The sequence below is a fragment of the Astatotilapia calliptera genome, chromosome 2 (assembly GCF_900246225.1).
Source record: "Astatotilapia calliptera chromosome 2, fAstCal1.2, whole genome shotgun sequence".
NCBI lineage: Eukaryota > Metazoa > Chordata > Actinopteri > Cichliformes > Cichlidae > Astatotilapia > Astatotilapia calliptera.
Window position 1 is genome coordinate 834,628 of NC_039303.1, and position 26,021 is coordinate 860,648.

The following is a 26,021-nucleotide window of genomic DNA, read 5'->3' on the forward strand; positions in this document are numbered from 1 at the left end:
GCAGTAAAGTAGTACTTACTTCAAAGGGCTGCACAGAGTCCTATGAAAACATTTGTGGCTAGATAGTAGCAGTAAATTTCACTAACAGTTGTAAATAGAAGTGAGTCACCATAGCAACAGATGCCTGCAGTATTCACCAGAAGACTGAAAAATAATCTTCACTATGATTTACAGGCTGTAGCTTATAGGAATCTGTGTTCAGTTTAGCTTTTAATCCGGAAACTTGACAGCAAATGGATTCAATTAAAACACGAATATTTATAATCTTTGATTTCCTCCATTTCCTAATTGCCTTTTGTGTTGTGGGTGTGTCTGTCTATAGTTTTCAATTTCTAGTTCACACCCTAAATAATAATATGGATAATAAATTGCTTCTACTTTCTGATAAGTTAGACATCGTTTCTTTAGGCCGGCTGTGTGCTTCCTCACCACCTGCTGCTTCTCATCTGTCAGTCACCGGCTTCATCAAACTCCATTAAGAAATCCTTCGCTGCCCTACTGACTTCAGTATAAGGAAGCCGACCAGGAAGACTGACGCTAATCTCGACCGGGTTCACATCAGCCAGCTCACCCTGTTGTACTTTGTTGACTTGTGGTCATCTGGAAGCAATTAAGCAGGAAGGTTCAGCTATTGCTTTGTGGACACTGCAGGATTAATATAGCTGTAAAACAAAGGCACTGCTGCTACATGACTGACAGTAACTCAAAGAAGACTTCCATGATGACAGTGCTCTTGGACGGCAAATGACACTAACAGCTAAAGTACTTCTTATCCTCTAAAAGCATTCAGAGAGGATCCAGACTGCTGACAGATTGTACTGATGGAATTTTATGGTTACATCAAGTGAAGCTTTTGATTTTTATTCTCTGGCTGACAGAACTTTTTGGTAACACAACTGTACTGTTACAAATACACTTACAGTCAGAGTCTGATATTAGCTTCCTTGGAGCGGTCTACAGGGGTGGTTACTACGGGCAACCCTTGGCATGGATATAAGGCAATAATTCAGTAAAAACAATTATGTTTGAGCGTAGCTGCTACTGTAGGAAGTGTGTGTGTTACTGGCCGTTTAGGCTCACTGTATGCGCCTGTGGATGTTTGAAGAGGTAAAAGCAGCTGAGGCCAACAGTTCATCAAGTTATTCAGGCCAGCGCCCCCCTACTGTGAAGCTGATGTGTGTGTATGTGCGTCTAAGACTCTTGGATCGATACTGTAGTTGGTAACAAAAGATGCTATTTCACAACTCACTGGACTGCAAGCTACAGCTACACACACACACACACACACACACACACACACACACACACACACACACACACACACACACACACACACACAGAGCAGCTGGTTAAGACACTGCAGGCAGCTGCTGGACATCCTGCAGACTGGAGACGCAGCCACATGACCTGAGCCGTCCCTCACATACACTCATTTCTAATTCTGTCGCTCTTGGTTACTCTCAAAGAAAAGCTGAGCATTTTTAACTCTTCCACCTCCAACTCCAGGTCCTGTCTTTGTGGCAGTGCCACAGCCTGCATACATCATAGAGCTCTCACTGCCACCTCGGTCACACATCACCCTTGACACCTGCCTCCGTCTCATTCGTGCATGTTTCTCATTTCTACAGACTTTCCATCCTCTCTACTCTAGAACATGCCTCCCCCTCAAGGCCTGACTCCCTACACTCACTTCGAGCATCTCCATAGCCTCTGTCACCCTGTCCACAACCACAGGCTCAGAGGTCAGCCCTGATGTAATCCCAGATCCACCCAGAACGCTCGCATATTTCTCTGCCACTCCTGACTTCCTCCTCCTTCCTCTAGAGTCACAAAGACTCTGTGTGCCCTTCCCTTACAAACCTTTGATGCTATTGTTAAAAGTTATCCCTCTGATGACATTTCTTCTGTGTGATTCAAATGTGTTTGTATTTTTCACTTCTCACCAGGCTGCTGCTCTCTCTTCCTCCTTTCTTCCTGCTCCTCCCTCTCTCGGTCCTCCTGCCGGCAGGGTCGACCCTCCTGGTCTCGTGGAACGATGGGGCCATGGAAAGGACACTGAGGAGACACAGGCCTCGCTCAGTTTGGTGAGCCAGAGGGAGACCAACAGCTTCTCACTTTATGACAGACTCCAAGTTTATCCTGTTACCTTGAAGCGGTCCTGCCGCTGACAGAGCTTGCCATCACCCAGTGGAGCTCTGCAGAAATGGCTGACAGGAACGAAGCTCCCAGGGAAGGAGATGTATCTGCTCCTGCTCTCTGCCAGCAGCTCTTCATTCTCCACCTCCTCCTCCACCTCTGCTGGAACCCAGAACTGGTGCTGAGAGGCTGACCTGCAGCGGAAAGAATGTGACACATGTTAAATGAATGTTAAAGAAGAGTAAACGCTCTGTAGCTTTAATATCACATTAAAATGATCCTTTTTACTTTATCATCTGTGACACAACACACAGATCAGTAAACTAGGGACGGTGCTTGTCTGGTGCATACTTAATGATCCTGCCAGCGCTGGGCTGCTCCTGACCCCAGTAGAACAGGTCCAAACCAAATGGAACCACTGGAGCGTTGACACTGGTCTGCTTTGAACTGGACTGAGATGAACTGGGCTCCGAGGAGCTGCTGCTAAATGGAACACGTTTGGAGAACCATTAAAAACCTTTCCAAGTTCCTCAGACTTCACACTGTTCTAGTCTCTCCTTTATATTTACAACAGTTGGCGTCACTGAGACATAACACGGCAGTGTTACTATATGACTATAATGTAGTGAGAAGAGGAGGGGGTGGGAGATGGTTGCTGGGGGTTTACAGAAAGCAGACCTGCAGAGGCAGCGGTCAGACTTCACCTGGATTCTATGGGCGGCGGCATCTTCTCTCTAAGGAGGTGCAGTGTGGCGACAACAGAGGTTGGATCCTGAACCTCTTCTGCAAGCTGCTTCAGCCGCCTCATTGAAGAATAAGAGGAGGAAGAAAGAGGAGGAGCTGCAGGTTTTTTAGTGGAAGGTTTCTTTTCTGCGACTGATCCTGTTGAGGTGGAAGGAGAGGGATCCAAACCTGCAGAGAGAGGCGGATATCAATGTGTAAGGACCGGTTCGTCTGACATCTGGGTTTATTTTCGCTCCAGCTCCCAAGAACTAATAGTGAAAACACGCTGCTCACTCTTCCTTCCTCTGATTAAAATGGCCAACATCAGTGGTGATCGCTAACATCACCTGCTCATTAATGTCACCTGAGAACATGGCCACTGAAACTTTAGCATGCTTTCTGTGCTCTCTCCAAGCTGCTGAACTCTTGAGCCGCTCCCTCTTACATGTTTGGCTTCTTAGGAGCCAGACTTGAATTTTTGAAAGTGGTATTGAGCGATAGTTCTTGAAACCTTCACAGAACCTTCTGAACCCCGAGTTGTGTTCATTGGAGTGTGAGCATGTGCGCACATTAGACAGAAAGTAAGTGCAGAAAAATAGTGCTGAAAATGTGTGTGAATGGGTCAATGAGGCATGTTATGTAAAGAGTTTTGAGCACTTGAGTATATAAAGAAGTCCCCTTTTATTTTCTGCCCACATTGGTACATCTGGGATTACTGCCTGATCTGGAGTGCCGACAGGAATGAAGACAGACCTCCAGCAGTGTGGGGTTATATCTCCAGGATAAGTGAAGTCAGACGCTGGCTGTTGTGTGTGTGTGTGTGTGTGTGTGTGTGTGTGTGTGTGTGTGGTCAAGCACAATATCATCTGGAGTCTCCGGGGATTGAACAAGACTTAAACACACACACACAGCAGGTGAGATCAGAGGGATGCAGTAAGCCGAGAGCTGCCAACATGCTGATCCCAAACATTATTAGGACTGACCCGAGTGCTTCAGGGATTCAATCACTGGCACAAGAGACTAACACAAGTCATTCACACGGTGCACGGCCTGTTCAAACAATAAGACAGGTTCATATTTTCCGACTCTTTCTTCTTCTTTAATTAAACGGTACATGGACTGTTTCTTATAAAGAGCTTTTCTTTTCTGTCTGAGCACTCAAAGCACTTTGCAGCACACTCACTGAGTCATTCATACAAGCACTACTTCCTATGGGTAAGTGCTTTCTATCTAACATTCACACATATTCATACTCCAAAGCAGCGGTGCCCAACCCCCGGGCCTCGGACCGGTACCGGTCCGTGAGAGTTGAGGCCTCAGGTGTGAAATGTGTGGTTTTCAGGGTTTTTCTCGGTTTTCAGCGTTATTTTGTTATCGTTTTTATCGTTAACTCTGTTTCCCTGGGTCTTTTCACGTGTGTTATGAATAAATTTTCTTTTTTCGGTACTGGTACTAGTTTTATTTTGTTGTATTTATCCGCGACACCTTAAAGGCCGGTCCGTGAAAATATTGTCAGGCATAAACCGGTCCATGGCACAAAAAAGGTTGGAGACCGCTGCTCCAAAGGATGCACTGGAGAGGAACTTGATGTTGGTATCTTGCCCAAGGATGTGTGGCATGTAGACTGGAGCAGGCAGGAAACAAACCAGCAACCGCCTGATAAGAAAACCAGTCAACTTAATAATATAAAAGATGGCTAAAGCTACTGTGACATCGCCATTCGATTAGTAAAGTTCTGTCTTAAAGCCTCATTGTTACAGTCACCTTCTTACAATAATCAGAAAATGACAAGCAAGGGATGAATCTGAAGGACATTGTATGCTCAATGTAGCCCTGCCCTAAAGCATAACCAGCTTTATCATCCTTCTGGACATCATTTACTAAATGGACATGCTATTTTCAATAACACTCAAAGGTAGTAGCTGAGGCCATAAACCTGTCAGAAAAGCTGCGTTTCTGAGGCCACAGAGCAAAGAAGCTGAAGGTCATCTTCCCCCTGAGCTGCTGGCTCACAGAAGCATCTGGTCATCAGGAGGAATGCAGATAAAACACCTGGAAGACCTTAGAAGTCTATCGTTTACACACAGTCCACTGGAGAGCATGCATTAACTGAAATGACTCAGTGATGTTTTAATCACTCTGTATTCTTTGCACTGTTTAAGCTTCAACCAGCACTCTTCGTGTCCTCTTCTCCTGCACTGGGTTCTTTTGGGCACGAACTGCAGAATCAGTGCCACCAGCTGTTCATGCTAACAACAAACTGCTAATATAACAGCAGCAGATGGAAATGGGGAATAAAGTCAGGGACAGGGAAAAACAACACAGTAACTGTGATCACGATTTCCGTAATTTACTGCGTTGCAAATGGAGTTAGTGAATCCGGAGAAGATACAGGCGGTCACCGGAAACGAGATTCGAGAAGCATCTAAAATGACAGAAAGCAATCGCATGGAGTTTACAAGCCATCCTGAAGACTGACTGTGCAATAACCGAGACAGGCTCGTTGAAACAAAATACATCTACTTCCAGAGACTGCACAAACAAAACCCCAACAATTCAATCAACTGGTAAACATCTTCCTGACTTTCAGCTGAAATCTATGGGATGATTCTGTAAGAGCACAGCTCATGACAGCTGTATCCGGTCGTTCAGTCTGACGTCACTAGCCGTGTCTGGGTCTAAACTCCGATGCAGGTCCGTATATCAAACGATCACTGTGGCATTACTGAGAGTTGAAAAACTGTCTAAAGTCTTTCATCTTTAATAAAATGATCAGCGTTCTGCTCTACCAGGTGTAACAATTGAGTTTAACATCCAGGCATCCATGAAAACGGAATTTATGACATTTAACGGAGTTAGAAGTTAGCAGGGAGTTAGCTCGCTAGCTTCTATCTAAATACAATATAGCATGTCCTGACTGCGGGGTTTTGGAAACAAATTCAAACGCACAGCTCTGTTATCACTTCCAGCATAAATGAAGACAGAAAACTAAACAGCAGTGACGTTTGTAGGGTTACTGAAGTTTGGCTAGCTGGTATATAATGATGTGCTACGTGACCGCTAGCGACACAACTATGTTAGCATAATATAAACAAGCTAACTTTTTTTCCACTGGATAAAAGTTAACGTGAGTGTTCTCGGTGGTCAGGAACAAATGTAATCGCATGGCAGGATGCTGTAAAAGGACCAAACTTCAGCCAGGAGAACAACTGAGATAATCCATCCACAATACGAGGTTAGTCATTCATATACTGCTGCATGGGCTGGGCTGTAGTTACATCCTAAGGTTTTAAAAACTGAGCTTAAATAAATGATTAGCGGTAATAAAAGCCGAGGGAGGTCAACAGTGATCACTGACTGTTTTAGGAGCTTTTTGAGATCAAATAGAAGAAAATACAAAACATTAAACATGTTAACAACACAAAAGCCATATTAAACGCAGACTACTTTAGACCTGGAAGTAGGATTCGTCACGTCATCACTTAACGACCGGATAACCTCCAATAAACGACATTTGTTGCTGATAATTTTGTGTTTTTTGTTAAAATCAGATTTGACTGGTGAGTGTAGTTTTACATGACAGTGATTTTTTAAATAATTCATGGCGCTTTTCCCAGTTCATGGAGATTGGGAATTAAAAATACCTCCCCAAACACACACAGACACACACACACCTGCTCATTTCAGAGCACCAAATGGAAGAGGTTAGTCTGCTTGTTGTGGATGTTAAGACACACAGATCAATGGGAGGAAATGTGTATAGTAGTGTGTGTGTGTGTGTGTGTGTGTGTGTGTGTGTGTGTGTGTGTGTGTGTGTTTGTGCGCGTGTGTGTGTGTGCCTGGGTTGTTAGAGAAAGACACAAATGCGGGGGGTTAACAGGGTGCAAGAAAAAAAGAGTGAAAGAGAAAGAGAGGAAAGGCAGGAAGAGGTATTGATTTTCCCAGGTTAAGCAGGGCCTGTAATTAAAATGTTAATTTGAGAAAGAGAGCGATAGTGTACTGACAGCAGAGAGAGGGATAAGAGGACTGATAATCAGGATGACAGAACAAGACAGAGAGGTGGAATGAGAAAGTGGAAAGAAGGGGACACGGGAAGACGAGAAACAGAAGGAGTGGACGAAGTCAGGAAGAATTGAAAAGAAAGAAGAGGAAATGCTAAAAAATGATAAATGTGATCCACTGGCAGAGATGAAAAGAGTGAGAGGAACCGAAATGCTATTGTGATCAAGGAAATTAGGAGAGAGAGGAAAATGGATATGATAGGGGAGGAACAAAGACGAACTCTCACCCATCCATACATCGGATTCTACTTTTGATCCTGCAGGACCATTAATTCACCAGGTCAAACCCCTCACCTCTCAACCCAACAGGAACATTCATTCATTTAGTGAAGACAAAAATTAAAGCAGAAAAAGAAATGAAGCTGCCCGTCTGAGTAAATGCAACATTCGGTGTTAACATTTACATTTCAGCTGAGTACTCACTACAACCTGTTACCAAGGCTTCAACGATCCATCCTTACATTTATAATTATGCAAGAGCAATGTGTCCAATCACATTTGGGTTTCTGAAAAGTCCTGGACTTCATCTAAAAACCAGCAAAAACTCGTAAACATTTGGATTAAAGATGAAAGCCTGTACCTGATTGTTTGATTGAACACCCACTACAGTGATGTGTGCAGGCAAAGCAGAAACACTGAGTCAAAGTCCAAATACTTCTTATTTCTTTACAATTTAAAGAAGATGGCATTGGGACTCTGTGTGTGCGTGTGTGTGTGTCCATTTGACGATGGGTGGTAAAATCTGAGTGCAGGGCTAATAGGGGCTCATTAAAGAGGTTGCATTGTTAATTTGGTGTGGCCCCTCTAGATCATTACCTAGGCCACTAATCACCCTGACAAACACACACACACACACAAGTGCACACACACACACGCACGCACAAGTGCACACACACACACGCACGCACAGCTGTTTTGGGCCCATCAGATATAATCTAATTACTCTAACGTCTAACTGATTAGTAATGGAGGGAGGCGGGAGTGGATGGGTTCACAGGTAAAACAGGCTCAGTGTGAATGTAATGACTCAGGAAGGTGGTGCCAAGCACTCGCTGGGGGTCAAAGGTCACAGTGCAGCCAAACTACATAGCTGAGCCAGCAATAAGTGCCTGGGCAACAACATCCTGTGTTATGATGTCATTAACACTAACACATAAATATGGTTGGCCTCTCTCTTACACGCACACACAGTACATAACTTCACATATGAAATCGTATGAGTGATGGAGGGGTGGAGGCAGCGCTGCTCGTGGCAGAACACACTAAAATCCTGAGAGAGGTTTTAGTATTTACTGTTGCCTGGAGCTTGTACGTATTAAAAACAGTCAAACTGCAACTTAGATTTGCAAAAAATGTTATCATGTAGCTGACATAGCAATAAAATGCACAGGCGGCTGGTTACTGACCTGAAAATTTGACCTTTAACCCAGTTTGCTGCCTGGAGGCTAGACATGATCCATACATGTCCAATGCAGCCGTGGTATACGAGGGACTCTCACAGCCATTCATATGTAAGCAGCAGAAAAAGGCTTGCAGAAACAAGATTGTCTCTATTACAAACCTACGCTGCCTTCAGGAGAGATCAGCGCACATCATGCAATTTGTCTCATTTCAGCCACCAAACATCTTTGGCAAACTCCCCATAAGAAACTGGCTTTCTGTGTTTTTTATTTTGTGGGAAATCACAACACAACTTTTGTTTCTTTTATTTTTAAAGTGACTCCTATTTTTATTGTGCATGTCCAAGAGAATGCAGCTTCACTGTAACAGATGTCTGAGATGGATGCCAGCACACGCTAACGTTTGAATTTTTACCAAGACATGGACATGGACTAAGTATTAATTTATTAAAGTCGGATGAGTGTGTGATCAGTTAGGGAAGAGCACACAGAAATGCAAGAGCTTGCCGAATGCAGAGCAGGAACGGTTGTACCAAGCTTTACACATCCTGGGAGCCGTCACAGTCAGCTTTGTGATTCCCCACAGAATCACAGAAAGCATCACACCATTCTCTGATGAGGAGTTTATCAAAGAGTGTCTGAAAAAACAAAGAATGAGAATGTGGCCCTCGCCAGGCGAACGGTAACAAAACATACTGAGGACACTGCAGGACACCTGGAGCTTCAGATGAAAAACAAATGCGATCATTTTGGTTCTGGACAAGACCTCTGATGTCTACAACACAGCCCAGTTACTCATCTTTAAATATTGGATAATGACAGAGCTTTAGATTAGGACTGGATTAGGACTAGGCAGGACTGCTTTGTTCACCGAGGTGATGTCCAGATAAAAGTGATTGAAATCAACCCAGAACTGAAATTGGTATGTGCTAAAAATCAACCATATTGTTGATGTTTTAACTAAAATAGTTAACTTGACAAGACGTTTGCTGCACTTTCAGAGGAGACTGAAGATGGTGACATAGACTACCAGTCAGCTGTCAGGTGTTTACTGGGCTTTTTGATGTTGCTGAGCTGGTAGTGCATTGATTTAAAAAAATATACTAGACTGTTGCTTTGGCCGTGTTCATCATCTCTGGGATTACTGTTGTCTTCGGCCTTCTTTAGCATTAAAATCTGTTTGGACGAGAGACAAGCTATAAAAACCAATTCAACACTTTGAGTCAAGTTCAGACATTATGTCTCCTTCATTTATAACGTCATGACAAGGGAAGGCCATTAATCTGACAACCTACTGTCCAGGAGACAGTCTACCGTCCAAGAGACATTACTGTCCAGGAGACATTACTGTCCAAGAGACATTACTGTCCAGGAGACAGCCTACTGTCCAGGAGACAGCCTACTGTCCAAGAGACATTACTGTCCAGGAGACAGCCTACTGTCCAGGAGACAGCCTACTGTCCAAGAGACATTACTGTCCAGGAGACATTACTGTCCAGGAGACATTACTGTCCAGGAGACAGCCTACTGTCCAAGAGACAGCCTACTGTCCAAGAGACATTACTGTCCAAGAGACATTACTGTCCAGGAGACATTACTGTCCAGGAGACAGCCTACTGTCCAAGAGACAGCCTACTGTCCAGGAGACAGCCTACTGTCCAGGAGACATTACTGTCCAGGAGACATTACTGTCCAGGAGACAGCCTACCGTCCAGGAGACAGCCTACCGTCCAAGAGACAGCCTACTGTCCAAGAGACAGCCTACTGTCCAGGAGACATTACTGTCCAGGAGACATTACTGTCCAGGAGACATTACTGTCCAGGAGACAGCCTACTGTCCAGGAGACATTACTGTCCAGGAGACATTACTGTCCAGGAGACATTACTGTCCAGGAGACAGCCTACCGTCCAGGAGACAGCCTACCGTCCAAGAGACAGCCTACCGTCCAAGAGACAGCCTACTGTCCAGGAGACATTACTGTCCAGGAGACATTACTGTCCAGGAGACATTACTGTCCAGGAGACAGCCTACCGTCCAGGAGACAGCCTACCGTCCAAGAGACAGCCTACTGTCCAAGAGACAGCCTACTGTCCAAGAGACATTACTGTCCAGGAGACATTACTGTCCAGGAGACAGCCTACTGTCCAGGAGACATTACTGTCCAGGAGACAGCCTACTGTCCAGGAGACAGCCTACTGTCCAGGAGACATTACTGTCCAGGAGACATTACTGTCCAGGAGACAGCCTACTGTCCAGGAGACAGCCTACTGTCCAGGAGACATTACTGTCCAGGAGACAGCCTACTGTCCAGGAGACATTACTGTCCAGGAGACAGCCTACTGTCCAAGAGACAGCCTACTGTCCAAGAGACAGCCTACTGTCCAGGAGACAGCCTACTGTCCAGGAGACATTACTGTCCAGGAGACAGCCTACTGTCCAGGAGACAGCCTACTGTCCAGGAGACATTACTGTCCAGGAGACATTACTGTCCAGGAGACAGCCTACTGTCCAAGAGACAGCCTACTGTCCATGAGACATTACTGTCCAGGAGACATTACTGTCCAGGAGACAGCCTACTGTCTGAGAATCAGTAGAAAATAGTCAAGGCAAAAGTTTTATTAAACACACTTAAATGAAAACTGAAAGCAGACGTCCTCTGAAGCTTTTGAATATTTTTTTTAAAGGAAGTCAAACAAAGTAAAAACAAAACGACCAGTTTTGGGACAATATTAATGATGAATTAAATTTCAGAATAAGGGCTTGTTATGGACAAACTATCATGAATGTTTCCTCATTAAAGATACAATCTGGACTAATGATATCGAAATACTTCATCATGTTGGCTGCTTTTCCTTTGTATTGTGCAGAAACGTTTGTGGGCACACGCACATAAATCCACTTAAGAAGCACATTACCTGCGTTTTACCAGCTGCTGAAGGCCAGTACTTTAAAGTGCGATCGTTTATTTGTAGAGTACGTGTGTGGATCTCAGGAGATCAGGACAGCAGCTTTGTAGCTTAACCTCACTGTTTGTGCACGTGTCTGTAGATTTGAAGTGCACATGCATGTGTGTTTGTGTACATAAACTCACCGTACTCGGCTCGCAGATGCTCTGGAATGTGTGGCTCATAACCTTCTTTCTCTGGAACTTCATCAAAATCATCATCGTCGTCATCCTCCTCTCCGTCTGAAGAGACCTTCATCTGAGGAAGGGGAGAATCGTTAGCTTTTTCATAGTTTTGAGTGTGAAATAACAGCTGCTTCATTTCATTAAAAGTATGTCCTTTTATGTTTAAGCATCCAGTTAAAGCAGCTGCAGGAAACTCCACACATCTAATCTAATGTTGTAGATGCAGTCATGTAAAAGAAGATGTCCTGTGGAAAAACATGAATCAAGAAGGCAAGTAGAAGCCAGACGCTGCTAATCCACAACAACAAATGCACGCAAACCTCAACAAACAGAAACAGCGCTGTAAAGAAGATTGAGCTAACATTGTCCTGGGAAAGACTAAATGTCATGCAGAAATTAATCATTTCAAGTTACTTAAGGTGGTTTGATGAACTATTGAACCATGGGGTGCAAGCTGCCTTCTATCAGCCTTAACTTGAATCTTTATTTTAATTGTTTAATGACAAAAATGGGCCATGAATTTTTTCACATACTGCATAACCACAATCAATCTAACAGCGCACACTACTCTGTCGCTGCACCCGAATACCGCTGTAATGGCTGCACCACTAGATGGCAGCATATACAATTCGTGCGACTCTCCTGCGGATCACTCTGGTTTTCTTATTAGCTAAGGGGAGAGGGATGGCAATGTGTGTGTGTCTGTGATGAGCTTCTATCAGTAGTAAGCAAAATTTATGGTTTTTAATTTCCTGGTGAGCTTGTTAGCCATTGGCTGGGCTACAATGCAGAACACAACACACACACAGGCTCATTTCCATAACACAAATCCATGTGCGTGCATGCATTTGTGTGCGGTGGCCCTATGCTTTTAACAGCTGAGGAGCCACACACACAGAGTCGCACGTCTGGCAGTATAATAATCACAATGATTAGTGTTATGAGGAGCAGTAAAAGCTAACGTTAAACTAACCTCTAATTCCCAAACGCCTCTTTTTCATTAGAGTGTAATACCCGATTGTGTGTGTGAGAGCGATAGAAGGCTGCTGTGTTACTGCTGATAAAGCCCATTAAAATGTTAGAATTGGTTTACCAATAATGAGTCCCTGAATAATTACCCACATGTCCCTCCCCCCAACATATATACACGCACACATTTACAGCTCAACCACAGGACAGACTCAGTTAACCGTGTCACAAAGCTGGATACACACCTCTGATCCACTACGCAGAGACCAATTAAAACACTTCATATTACAATACTCAACATTCAGTTAACAAGCAACTAAACAATTAAAGCCTAATTACCTCTCATTAATGCAGCTACAAAGGCTGACGTATTGTGGAAGAAGGTTTGAATCAGAGAGAAATTAGACCTCGTTTATGACATGTGAACAAATACGGTACAAGTGGATTAAAACCTCTAGAATAAATATGCATTAAATTACTTCAATTTCAATTCAATTTTATTCATACAGTCACCTCGAGGCGCTTTATATTGTAAGGTAGACTCTACAATTGGGTACTCAAAGGAGCTTGCAAAGAAAAGCGTCTGGACTTTTTTAAGTTGCTTGAAGACGTTTCACCTCTCACCCGAGAAGCTTCTTCAGGACACTCTTTAAGGTCACTCTTTAAGGTCACTCTTTAAAGACACTCTTTAAGGTCACTCTTTAAAGACACTCTTTAAGGTCACTCTTTCGAGGATGCCAATGTTCACATTTTGGACAGAGAGGACAGATGGTTTGAAAGAGGAGTGAAAGAAGCATCTATGTCCTCTGTGAGCGACCATCTTTGAACAGAGGCGGGGTTTACGACACCAACTCTCTGCCATCTATAATCCAGTTTTGAGATCCTCCCCAGGCGCCTTAACGCCCACTCACATCCTGGGCCTTCTGACCTCAGGAATTCGCATGATAAGGTGGGGCCAGGTTTCACAATGAGCTCACCCGAAACTCTGGCTGATTGGGGCCCACACCCAATTCCACACCTTGGCTCAGGTGATTAGAGGATCATCAGGGGTCCTTTTGTCCCTCTGTGGGGGGAAACTCCCACTAGGTTTATATCTGGGACTCTCCACCATTTGACCTTAGAACTGAAGAAGCTTCTCGGATGAGAGGTGAAACGTCTTCAAGCAACTTAAAGAAGTCCAGACGCTTTTCTTTGCAAGCTCCTTCGACTACGATGACCTGGATGACTGAGAACCTTCACAGACATACAGTTGGGTGCATTTCAATAAGACTTAATAGAGAAAGGCTCGAGTTTTGCAGCAGTTAAATACTTTTAAAATTAGAAACACTGACATGAAGTCATCTGAGTGAAATGACTAACTCGCTAACCTTGAACCAAAATAACTAGCTGCTGTGTTTATTGTAGCCACAGTGCAAACCGTCGATTCATTCATTGTATTTTCTTTGTTTACTGACTGTTACTGATATTTACAGGATCCTGAGGCACTGTGACAGCAACCCTTACTGCTGGCGTTTTAACCACGCCGTGCTGCATCAGTATGTGTTATTGGTGGATCACACAGATACCTGCTAATAAGTGCTAATTAACATATAAATACAAACTACAGTTCAGTCATTTAAGTTGCCAAAGTGAGGTCCGCACACCGTGTGTGTGTCAGCGTACCTGTCGATCAAAGCATCATGCTCTGATTGACAGGCTCGTTGTAAAATAATTCATTCACTCACCTTTTGTTATTTATCATGTCATAAATCCAATTGCAGCAGGCTCTAAACATTTTCAGATAAAACCAGCCATGATAAGATGGGAGTCTGTGGGAACCAACTCACTCTTGGAGCCAGCTGATTAGAGGAACTGCAGGGTTTTGGGTTTTTTGTGGGGTTTTTTTCCTTTAGTCAATTTTCACTTCATTTTTATTTATATATCACCAAATCACAACAACAAAGTGCCTTATATTGTAAGATAAAGACAATAATACGAGCCTTTTCTGGACAGGAAACGAGGAAGAAGCAAACCCAGGCCCAAACCCCGCAGACGCTGCAGTTCATGTACATTTCCCAGCTTAGGTGTTATTAATACAAATATTCGTTTCTTCAAAGGAAAGATTTTGCACAGAGTGAACATAAAGTCTGAGATCCTGATACTTGACTGAAGTTTTTATTATTTGAAAAAGCTGAAAGAATACTGCTAAACACAAGAGTACAAACCCCAAACTTTCTGTGTTATCCACTCTGCTGCTATCCTTATTCATCCTCAGAGGACGACGGCTCCGCACACAGCAAATGCACACACACATATACACACAGATATAGTCTCTATAGGTTTTTTGCTTGTCTACTTTAATCCCGGCTGGTTTATTCTGTTCTGATCAATGACCTAAGACTAAGAAGTGATCACCCAGCTGGACGAAAATCCTGCCCTAACATCATCCTTTTTCCCCCTCTTTCTGCCTCTTTGTCTCTAATTCACCTTAATTTAATCCTGATAGCATCGAGTCCTGTCGGCCGGCCTGGCAGAGCTGTAAGTCTCACAGTAGAATTAGCTTTCCCCTAGAAACATTTTGCTGACGGGCAGAGCACTTAAAATATGGCTTCTATTCCCCCACATGGCTGCACGGGGGGCTGCTTTGCATTTTAACAGAGCTTTGGTTTATTCCCTGGGACGGACACACACACACACACACACACACACACACACACACACACACACACACACACACACACACACACACACACACACACACACACACACACACACACACACAGAGGGAGAAAACCACACGGTAACACTGAGTTCCCCACGGGAGATAAAAACTGCTTCTTTAACTGAAACTCTAGATCTAGCAGACAAATTAGAAGTGATAGTTTAAGTAAAGCGGAGCCATGCGTCACTGTAATAGGAAAAGGACAAAACAAATATTGGTAACTTTCACATTAAAAACAGGCCCAGATAGAAATAAAAATAGCTCCGGAACAGAGCAGAATAAATAAAAAGTTGTTTAAGTAAAGCAGGGCTATGTGTTACTGTAATGGCAATGTTTACTGGCAAATAAAATAAAGCAGAGAAATGGGCGAGGATGAAAAATAAGCATTCCTTTAACAAGCAAATAAAAAGAGATCTGTTGAAATTGGCTGCTAAAGTTGAGACCATACATTATTTGGGCAATAAAACAACTGTGGGTTTGCAATGGCGACTACCTACTGAACTCATCCCCAAAAACTCTGTTCTTTCTACCAAACTGTCATTTTTTTCCTAAAAAAAATAAAATCTATAACACAATCTATCAAAACGCCACAAAATAATAGCACGTCAAAGTAAGAGAATTTAGGATTTTCTCTCTAACGTATTCGAGTAACAGCAGAGACAGATGCAATGCTGCGAGGCAGCACTGGACACTACTCTGACACCAGGATGAGGAGGACGTGTGGTGTCACTGGCATCACAGCTGATACGACACCATCAGCACCTCCAGTTAAAAGTCAAACTGACCAATGAGGTCAGCGTATGGAGCTCTATGAAGTTTTCTACTATTGGATCTATGCAATGTCATAAGGGACACCCCTGACACGGGCACTTCTAGCTGGGAGGGGCTGCACCAAGACGCTGTATAAAATAAACAACAAGTAATTTGAACTGCAAACCAGTGCAAACACAGAGATGGAGACAAAGTCCTGAGCTAAACTCCATCCGGGGTTCAAGTAACCGATAACTGGACAGTGACTGTGAGTCAGGTCACCTAACATCAGCTCTCTCATGTCTGGCAGGAAATCCCGACACACTTTAGAGTGAAGCTTGTTACAGCAAATGCATTTTGATGTTAAGATGTGCACACAGTACCTGCCTCAGACCCACAGCTGTGGGGGGAAAGGTGCAACTAGAAACTAAAGTATGTCCCTGCATCCACAGGTGTGCTGCTTATTCAGCTTCTACGCCGTCTCACCCTCTGCCCTCCCCCTCCTCTCTCTTAAGTAAGACTCTTATCCTTTATAAAAATGATGTGAGGGCGCCGCCTCGGACAACTGCTCCCCTGACTTCATTTGTCTCTTGGCAAGTTTGATGGCGCTGCGTTTAAAAACCCATTCAATCTTATAAACCAAAAATTAAATGTAGTCGAGTGTGATGGGCACTCAGTGCATCTGCTATTTATATGCTAATGTACACTCAGCCTGCCAAGGCCTGGCAAATTATTACTGCACAGCCATAAGTCAGGTGTATGGCAGAGAGGGGAGGGGCAGGTTAACCAGCACACAGACACACATGGAGGGCGAGAACAAGAGTGAGCAGGAGGAAGCGAAGGGGAGAAGGAAGGAGGAGAGGAGACGAGAAACGAGGAGGCGAGAAAGCCCTAAAACGCTGCCCGTGCAGACACGTTATATATAGCTCTCCGGCAGGCTATGCACACACTCGCTGACGAGATAATTTCATTGTACATTTGAGGCCGAAATGGAAAATGTCTGTCGGGAATACCGACTGGCTCTAATGCCGCCATTATCACAAGGCATTTGCTTTAAGAGAGGGCAAGCGAGAAACAGTTAGCTTAATGAACACATCATACACAAATGCTTTTCTAAACATACAGTCATCTTCTTCGCAATATCACGCATAAATTACGTGCGCACATCTGTGCAGATATTAGAAGCTGAGGCGTGCGCGTGGGGACGGCTGCTGCTCTGTAACTCGGCGCTTCTACTTTTCAGCCCAAAACTGACACAGAGCCATTTTATCACCTTTGCCTTCTGGAGTTTGTGGACTACATCATACGTTTCCCACCTGGCCTGGAGGCAGGGGTGGGTCAGCCGCCATCTTTGCTATTTTAATCATCGATTACGTTTACTTATAAACCTGTAAGTAACCCATCTGTGAGACCCTGCTTCAATTATTACCACTGTTACAAGACATTCCTTTTTCCATCTTTGCTTTGTTGAGGAGACCCAAGGTCTGCTGCCTCTGATTGATTTCAACATATTTACAAACTAATTAGGCCTAAAGCTCGCAGTGGAGCCTGACCTATTCAGGGCTTGATTTGCCACAACATCCCACATCTCTATTACCATCTTGCACTTCTATTCATTACTACCTAGAAGGATCCCATGGGATCCACTCTAATGACAAAAAGCTTTGCACTCCCCTCTCTCTGTAGTCTCTTCTCTGCTGCTTTACCCCCATTACCCTCTCTCTCTCACACACACACACACACACACACACACACACACACACACACACACACACACACACACACACACACACACACACACACACACACACACACACACACACACACACACGCAGCCTTTGTCTCTGGAGAGCAGTCAGCTTATATGATGTATAAGGTGACATCTTTATTTCACTAACCTAGCCTGGCAGGTCTATTAGCCAGCCTGGAGCTTCTCAAACCTTCCCCTGTCAGCGAGCTTATTTTCAGCTGTCTAGTTCATTTCCCCCTCCCAGCCCGTCTCAATCTGTGATCAAAACAGTCATTATTATCCACTGTCACCTACTACCATAGTGAAATTACCCTGCTATTCTATTTTACTAGTAAAACTACTGAAAGCTTTGGCGAGACAATTAAAATGTCCAGAAAAACCTTTCAAAGAAGGACCGGGCTACGGAGCCTGGTTTGGTCCTTTGGTCAGTGGTGGACCGTGACTATCCCAGTGCATCCATCATTTCCAATTTGGAAACCCTTCCTCTTTCATACTATCAGAGATCCTTGATGAAACCAGACTGTGCCCAATCTGATTCACTGCATTATACTCCAGTAGCAGAACCATCCATTTCCATCCACTCATATTTAGAGAATTGTTCGCTTTGAGCTGGTATACCAACTTTCAGTGGGCTTCTTAGGAGTTTGTGCAATGTACCCTATACACCTGCAACTGCAGTCATTTTGCATTAAATGATTCTAATAAGCACTGAAGTACCGCGTACTTCACCCCTTTGTCCGTTTGGCTCCACGTAAAAGAACGAGACTTCGCAAACTTGCTACGTCCATTTTTTAAATGCATGTTATGTGCACAAGATGATCCAATCAACCGAGCCGACAGTTTTCTGACTGGCCACAAATGAATGAACAACAATGAAGGCTGGATGCGAAGTTCTAAGGATTTATATGAAACCTTTTTGGCCAAATCGAGCAGGCAAATTCCCAAAGGTACTGAGACAAGTATATTTGGTGTCTATGTTATGTATAGAACTGAGAGAAGCCGGTCCATTCAGAGAATGGATGTACGCATGAGAAAGAGGGAGGGCTGGAAGAGAAATAGAGAGATAGTCTTTCTTTGTTTATCTCCAGTGAGAAACAGGCGGCCATATCCATTGTGCTGTGATAAGATGGGTTATCAGCAGTAAACAAGGCCCTGGCCTGTATGAATGGAGCCCAGAATGACTGAATATAGTCTTAAAAACAGATATGTTTAAATAAGTCCGCGTGTCTTATCCTTTCCTAAACATTAGCCCACGTTTTCAGTTTGCGGGGTTCGACAGATGCATATAGGATTCACATCTCATAGCTCTTACTGAAAATGCATTTCAAGCAGCCGCTGTTCTAAAAAGTATGCAGGGTCCTGTAGAAGACGCTGCAGGAGACAGCGCTAAAATGCTTAAAGTCCCTCCACACGAAACACAAAAAAGCTTTTACTAGCTGAACAGCACCAGCCTCATACCTGCAATGTAACAATATTAAACCAAAGAGTGTCGTCTGCTGTTGATCACAGCATCAAATAAATGGGATTTTCTTTGTCTTTTTCATGTCACAGCCTTCATCAGCAGACAGGAAGCACGTGCAACTGACACAACAAAGAAAAATTCCATCAATGGATAAAGGACAAATTTAAAAAAGGTCGAAATGATCATTCAAAAAGAAAGAATATAGCATATATTTAGAGATGCACGCGTTTCCATTTGACTCACTATCCTGATGTTATTTATTCAGCCTAAAGTGGCCATTCAAGGAACTGCAGTTTTCATTGTTCAGCCCCAGACACCAACAAATCCTGCAGCGCTGCATCACCAACGTAGTTACATTATATTATATAATAGTTACAGAGTCCGCCGTCACCGTGGAAATCTATAGAAAAAGGTTCAGATTGTCTGGACGCACAAATCTATTGTGATAACATTGCTCGCAGAGGTAGCAGCATTCTGAACAAAGCTAACAGGAAGCTCTTGGATGCTACAAACGAATTAAGTAATAGCAGGAGTCTCGGTGTAAGGTGCAACAGCAGAGCAACGTGGTGCAACGTGAGTGCGCCCAACTGCATCTGTGGGATTATTGGCATGAAAGCCTACAGCTTCACAGGGCCGTTTCCCCCCACACCCTTTACTTTTACTTCCCATCCACTCGACACTGTTTACACTAATTCGATTGGATGCGTGGTCATCACTTAAATCATTTTAAGCATATTTGCACTGCACAAGACACTTACACATGTGGATTGCACAACACTGGACATTATATTTCTTCATTTCCATTTAATACTTGTACAGCTGCTGTTATTGTGTATATATATATATATATATATATATTTATATTTCTTCATACATCTTATTAGGGCTGAACGATATATCGCATTTGCGATAATATCGCGACATGATCAAGTGCAATTTTCTAACCGCAAAGGCTGCGATTATACTCTGGACATGTCCAAATTCATGGGCTGCATCCTCCTGAGGCCGCATTTGTAGGCTGTCCAAATTACTACCATATCCCAGAATTCATAGCGCGGCCCAGCCAAACTCCAGTTTCCAACAATGGCGGCCGCTACTAAGTTTTAAAATTACTCATACTAATCTTTCAGGGTCACAAAATAAACTTTTAACATATTTTCAGGTGAGAAAGTAGCTGTGTAAACATCAAATATCTGCTCGGTTTATCAAGATATCCCATATTTGCAAAAGTGCTTCGACGTTTTCAGAGGCGTCTGCTACCCACCAGCTCGACAGCTAGCCGGGAGCTCGAGGGTTACTGATGCGGCCGAGAACGGCACAACTCCCGGCACATCATTTTCAGATCACCGCGGAGTTTCGCTGCTCGGGTTAAACGTAATATATAAGTCACTTAGACAACCTAAAAATATTATTGTTGGGCTTTTTTCAGTGTTTTGTTTGTTCGTGAGTAAATCGGTTTGGCTGAGATTAAAGTTATTAGATTAGATAAAATAAAACTTTATTAATCCCCCGGGTGGGTTCCTCCTTGGTTTTCACACAGCTGACTAAACGTCAAACAGAAAACTTATTAAACAGAAGTATGAGACAGTCGAGAATTTACACCAGTGTCTGGTTATATTTTAGATAGCAAGAAGCAGACGGCCGAGTTTGTTAAACTCCACCGAGACAGCGGTGACGCTAATCAGAACTAGACCGTCCAATTTCACGCCTTTAAACTTTAAAGGCGTGTTTGTGTGTGTGTTTATACAATTGCTATTATGTTTGCACTTTATGTGTAATGTTACTGACTGCAGAGATCAGTAAGATGTGTGTATTTTTTATTTATTAGTTTGATTTATTTAATATTATTTTTTAATTGAATGACTGTCTAGTAGTTCACAGATGTCGAAAAACTGAGTGTGGTAAAGCCACTGATTTTGTTTATGTATATTTCTGCAATCTGCACATTGTACTGACTTTCATTTTAATGTTTACACCAGGGTTCCTTGTCAGCACTTTATGCTCAGATGTTTGTAAGCTAAAAATAAACTATTGTGTATGTTCAAATATACTGTTGTGATTGAAGAAGTTAAATAAAAATGTCAGTCATCAATTCATGCATCACCTCATGTCATCATAACAGAGGTCTGTCTTCCAGGAAAGAACAGTTTAAAATTAATGTAATATAGTATTGGCCATACTATATGATGTATTGCTTGTCTTTGTTTAATAATACAGAAGACAAAGACCTTAAAAAATAATCGCATATCGCAATCGCAATATTGGGGCAAAAAATCGCAATTAGATTATTTTCCATAATCGTTCAGCCCTACATCTTATTCATAGTCTTTTTCTCTTTAGGTCACGAGCAGTTGTCTAAGCATATCGTACCGTGTATGACTGTGCATGTGACAAATAAAATTTGAATTTGAATTGACTCCACCCTCCTAGATTCTCTTTTCTCATTATTTAAACCAGCAGCTCTATCTGCCTCCATAAAGCTGCTCTTCCTTCTCTGCAGTTCACCCGTTATGGGAGACTATATTGAGAGGCCCGCTGTGAGAGAAACCAATCGCGTGGTGTGTCAGCCACCCGACAGAGAAGGACCCAGTAATGGAAGGCCTTTTAAGGTTAAAAAGGAAAAGCTAATTATGATAAAGGGGCTGTAAGTTGTGTGGTTATCACAGTGCTGGGCCTGCTGGTGCAGCAGACTGGTCCCTGACAGTGATAACCAGGCAGAGTAAGACGCCCGGCGCTCTGTCACTGTCACTGTGCCACTCTGTTCAGCTAAAGATGGATTCAGACTCTACAAATTTTATGCCTTTTTTCCCCAAACATGTAATGTACTTTGCATTTGTCGGTCCTTTGATAATGATTCTCTAGGATTTGCCTCTTTTTCCCCTTTTAGAAATTATCTGCACTTCAAGCATGTTGTAAGCATCTCTAAAACAGCAACTGTTCATCATTAAACCGCTTCAAATAATATGAAGCAGAGCTCTCGTGAAATGACATTTCCGCTGGTCGGAGGGGCCGCTTCTCCTGCCCCTCCTGCTCAAACAGCAGCAGAGTGGCGATCCCAAGTCAGATACAGAGGCAGCGAGATAGACCTATCAGCTATCAAGCCACGGGGCACATTAGCGGTGGTGAAGTGAATGAATGGGTACATCCTCCCCCTTGCTCCCCAATTTCTCCTCTCTCCTCTAATGCATTATGCATTATGGCTGTACCTCACTACTATCTCACCTCTCCCAAATGTCTCTACTATTAATATTTCCATCCTTGCTATCTCGATCTCTCATGAGACTTGGAAGCCCACGCAGGAAAAGACGTTCAAAGAAGAAAAAGGAGGAGGATATTTTATAGCCTTGCACATCAAAACAAAAAACAATGATGATGCGCTCGCTTGGTGACACGGACGCAGACACAACAAGGCTTGTCATCATAGTACGCTGCGTGCTAGCAATGTTGCAGATGTGCAGCTGCGAGAAGTTAGTGGCAGCCCCACAGCATCAGCACTCTGCACTGACCACATTTATATGATTGGACCCAAAGGGACCCTTGCACAGTGCAAAAAGATTACAATAAATCCCTGAAGAGCATCTACATGACAGAAGGGCAGCGATGGGTCTCGTTCAAAGTGTGCGCACTAATCTGTGGTTAACTGCGCATATAAACTCCACACGTACACGATTAAAGTCACACTTTCACACAATGTGTGCGCGCACGTTTTCACTCTTACCTGCTCTGTCACTAGCTAACCTTTTAGAGATAGTTGCACGTTAGCTACAAGCCCTGGAGGTACAATGTGAGACTAGACTAGACTACGTAAGACACCACTTACTAACATTTCCCAAAATAGTCCTGACTGACTGAGTCAGAGAGTATCACGGCTCGTGGTGAAGCATGTGAAGCTGTGTTGATGGAAGCTAGAGCCCTTCTGGGACTAATGCACAGCTTTCATTGATATCAGCCATCAGCTGTTAAAAGTGAACAGAGTCAGGAATGTATGTCTCATGTTGTTGTACGTTCTACAAAAAGAAAACAGCATGTTGTTCAATTTGTCTTTTGTAAAATTGATGCATAAAATTCAATAAAAATGTCTGAGGGAAAGGAAGTGAACCGAGTCTGGGCTAGATCCGTTTTCTTCTCCAATCCAGGGTCATAATGGAGCTAGAGTCTGTCATAGGAACGGGGAAGGGCAGGGAGACCCTGCACAGGTCGCACAGTTTACAATCACTATTTAATCTAACCTTACTAACTGCATGTCTCTGGATTATGGGAGGAAGCCAGAGTACCCAGAAGGAACACATGAAGATGTGGGCGACCGTGGCTCAAGAGTTGGCAGTTCGTCCTGTGATCGGAAGGTTGCCGGTTCGAGCCCCGGCTCGGACAGTCTCGGTCGTTGTGTCCTTGGGCAAGACACTTCACCTACTGCCTACTGGTGATGGCCAGAGGGGCCGGTGGCGCAATATGGCAGCCTTGCTTCTGTCAGTGCGCCCCAGGGCAGCTGTGGCTACAACTGTAGCTGCCTCCACCAGTGTGTGAGAGTGAATGAATCGTAAAGCGCTTTGAGGGTCTCAAAAAGCGCTATACAAATGCAATCTATTATTATTAAGACACGAGAAGAACAAACTCCGATCAGATGGTGGATTTGCACCCAGCACAGATCTTCTTCCGACGTTGGCCAACTTTTGATCTGCTGTCTATGAAGATGGATCCCACGCGATCCAGGCTGTGGGGAGGCCAATCCATGACTGATAGTGAGCTTTTCCATCCCAGTATGCTTCTACTGCACCGGCAGTGTGTTTGGGATCATGAAGCCAACGCAAACGCTTCCCAGATGGCGTTGCATGGTGGATCCAAATCTGACAGTATGTTGTACTTTAAATAGTTTTGACAACATCAGAATCAGAATACTTTATTAATCCCGAAGGAAATTCTGCAGCACCACTGAAAGAAATGCAGACAGAAACCATGACAGAGCCTCCAGCATGTTTTACAGATGACTTCAGACACTCAGTCTTCTACCTTTCTCCTTATTTTGAGTCTGGATTCATCGCTCCATAAGCCTGTTGCTACTGGCTCTCCCAGGTCAGATCTTTGATGAACGTTTCTGTTAAAACATGCCTTTCACATACTGTTTTCAGGTTGCCACAGTCAGGACACTCTGCAGACTACGACAAGAACTCCAAGTTTTCTACCAATAGCACTTCAGGGATTACCTTGTTAAAGCCTCTTTAAAGTAAAGAAACACTGCTGTGTGTCTATCGAAATGTGTCATCTTCATAGATTCAACTAAAGAAACAAATTATGATGATGGATGAGAACCTCCTCCCCTCAGTCAGAACTGTGATAGATGGATGACCCAGAACATATTGCCAAGACAACAAAGAAGTGGCTAAAGTAAACATCACCTTCAAAGCCTTTACGTACAACATATTTCTCTGTCACGTACTGCTGACATAGCACAGAGTGAGGCTTCAGCCAGCTGTAGCAAAACCAAACAAACACAAGGACCCAATTTAGTCCAAATGCACCTTCCTGGATGTAAAAGGGAAACTTTTTAAAAGGGAGTTGATGACATATTGAGTGTCCTCGGAGAAGCAGAGATGACAGCGCTGACTCCAGAAAATTCTTCTATGGACTCCATTAAACTTCTCTCTCCAAATACAAAGAACCTTTAAAAAGCAATTTATTTTAATGGGAGTTCTGGTTGAGGAATCAGTGTCCCTCTATAAACACACTCAGGTTGCTGCCGCAGGAGAACGCAACAGAATTTAGAGAAACATGAAGCTTTTCTCCGTCGGTCACTGCAGAGAGGCAGCCAGGTATCAGCTGCTCTATCAGAGTCCTCACTCCTGTACTGTCACCTATGTAATGGAAGGCTCCCCTATTTGATTTACAATAGAATGCTGCCATCTACTGGTTATCTTCTATACGAACACCAAATAAATCTGCTCACACATGTTAAATGTAAGCAAACAACTTTTTTTATTATTTAACAATAAGAGAGCCCCGTGCCTAATCTTAACTACGAGCTGTATCGTTAGCTATAACTCACCACTTTGCGGACCCTGGCCTTGTAGTCGATGTGAAGCTCTTTGTGTTTCTGCAGCGTGGCTTCCAAAGACCTCTTCAGGTCAAGTGCTCGTCTCAACAGCTGCTCCTCAGCACCTGATTTGGTGAACACCTGCACACACAGGGAAACCAGAAGTATAGCTAAGATGGCATCCATCCATCCACTCATCCATCCATCCTCAGACAGCTGCTCAGGCTGCCCTCAGTAATGTGACCAATAGAAATCATGCTGTGAGCCAGCAGGAGCGGGTTTGAAATAATCTAAATAATCGTGGATTCCAAAACCATGGTTAAGCATTGATGTAGGAACATTGATGTATGATAGCAGAGCCACTGCAGGTATTTACACCAGTATTTGTTCTCTCTAAAACAGTAACACAGTTAACGCACAGAGACAGAGGCAGACTGTCTCCAAACTCTCAGAACGCTGACTACGTTCTCTCTGTCCGCAATCTTATATATGCTGCTTATATATTCTTACATACACGCAGAAGATACAAATATACGCACATCAAAAGAAGCAATGTTCTCAAAGTACTAAATGTCTAAAATAATATCTCACCCTCTGTTTACATGGAAACAAGTGCTCAGAAGCTTATTTTCATGTTTAATGCAGCGCTAGCAGAGAGGCACTCGAGAGTCTTAAAAGAATGTAACACCATAACAAACACACAAGGGGTGTGTGTGTGTGTGTGTGTGTGTGTGTGTGTGTGTGTGTGTGTGTGTGTGTGTGTGTGTGTGTGTGTTCTTACCTGAACCCAGCCCTGCACAGCTGGCAGATGTTTGGTTGTTATGAGTTTATGGAGGTCTATCACAGTGGAAACCACCGGCTCGTTATCCTCCGTCTCCTTCACATGAAGACCTGGAAGAAAAACTGCACT

The 26,021-nt window shown here is 43.6% G+C and overlaps 1 protein-coding gene across 2 annotated transcripts in view; it reads right to left on the reverse strand.

Annotated features, from left to right (window-relative positions):
- The window catches only part of uvssa (UV-stimulated scaffold protein A), a 37,220-nt gene that overhangs the window by 4,703 nt on the left and 6,496 nt on the right, over positions 1–26,021 (reverse strand). The window contains exons 7-13 of one of the 2 annotated variants that reach the window (XM_026180928.1): positions 25,893–26,002; positions 25,124–25,252; positions 11,413–11,524; positions 2,841–3,048; positions 2,488–2,616; positions 2,147–2,330; positions 1,944–2,055 (exon numbers count right to left, since the gene is read on the reverse strand). In XM_026180928.1, coding sequence (XP_026036713.1) covers positions 1,944–2,055; positions 2,147–2,330; positions 2,488–2,616; positions 2,841–3,048; positions 11,413–11,524; positions 25,124–25,252; positions 25,893–26,002 — 984 coding nt within the window. Of the gene's footprint in view, positions 1–1,943; positions 2,056–2,146; positions 2,331–2,487; positions 2,620–2,840; positions 3,049–11,412; positions 11,525–25,123; positions 25,253–25,892; positions 26,003–26,021 lie in introns of both variants that reach the window. The other variant, XM_026180923.1, reaches the window with a different exon arrangement.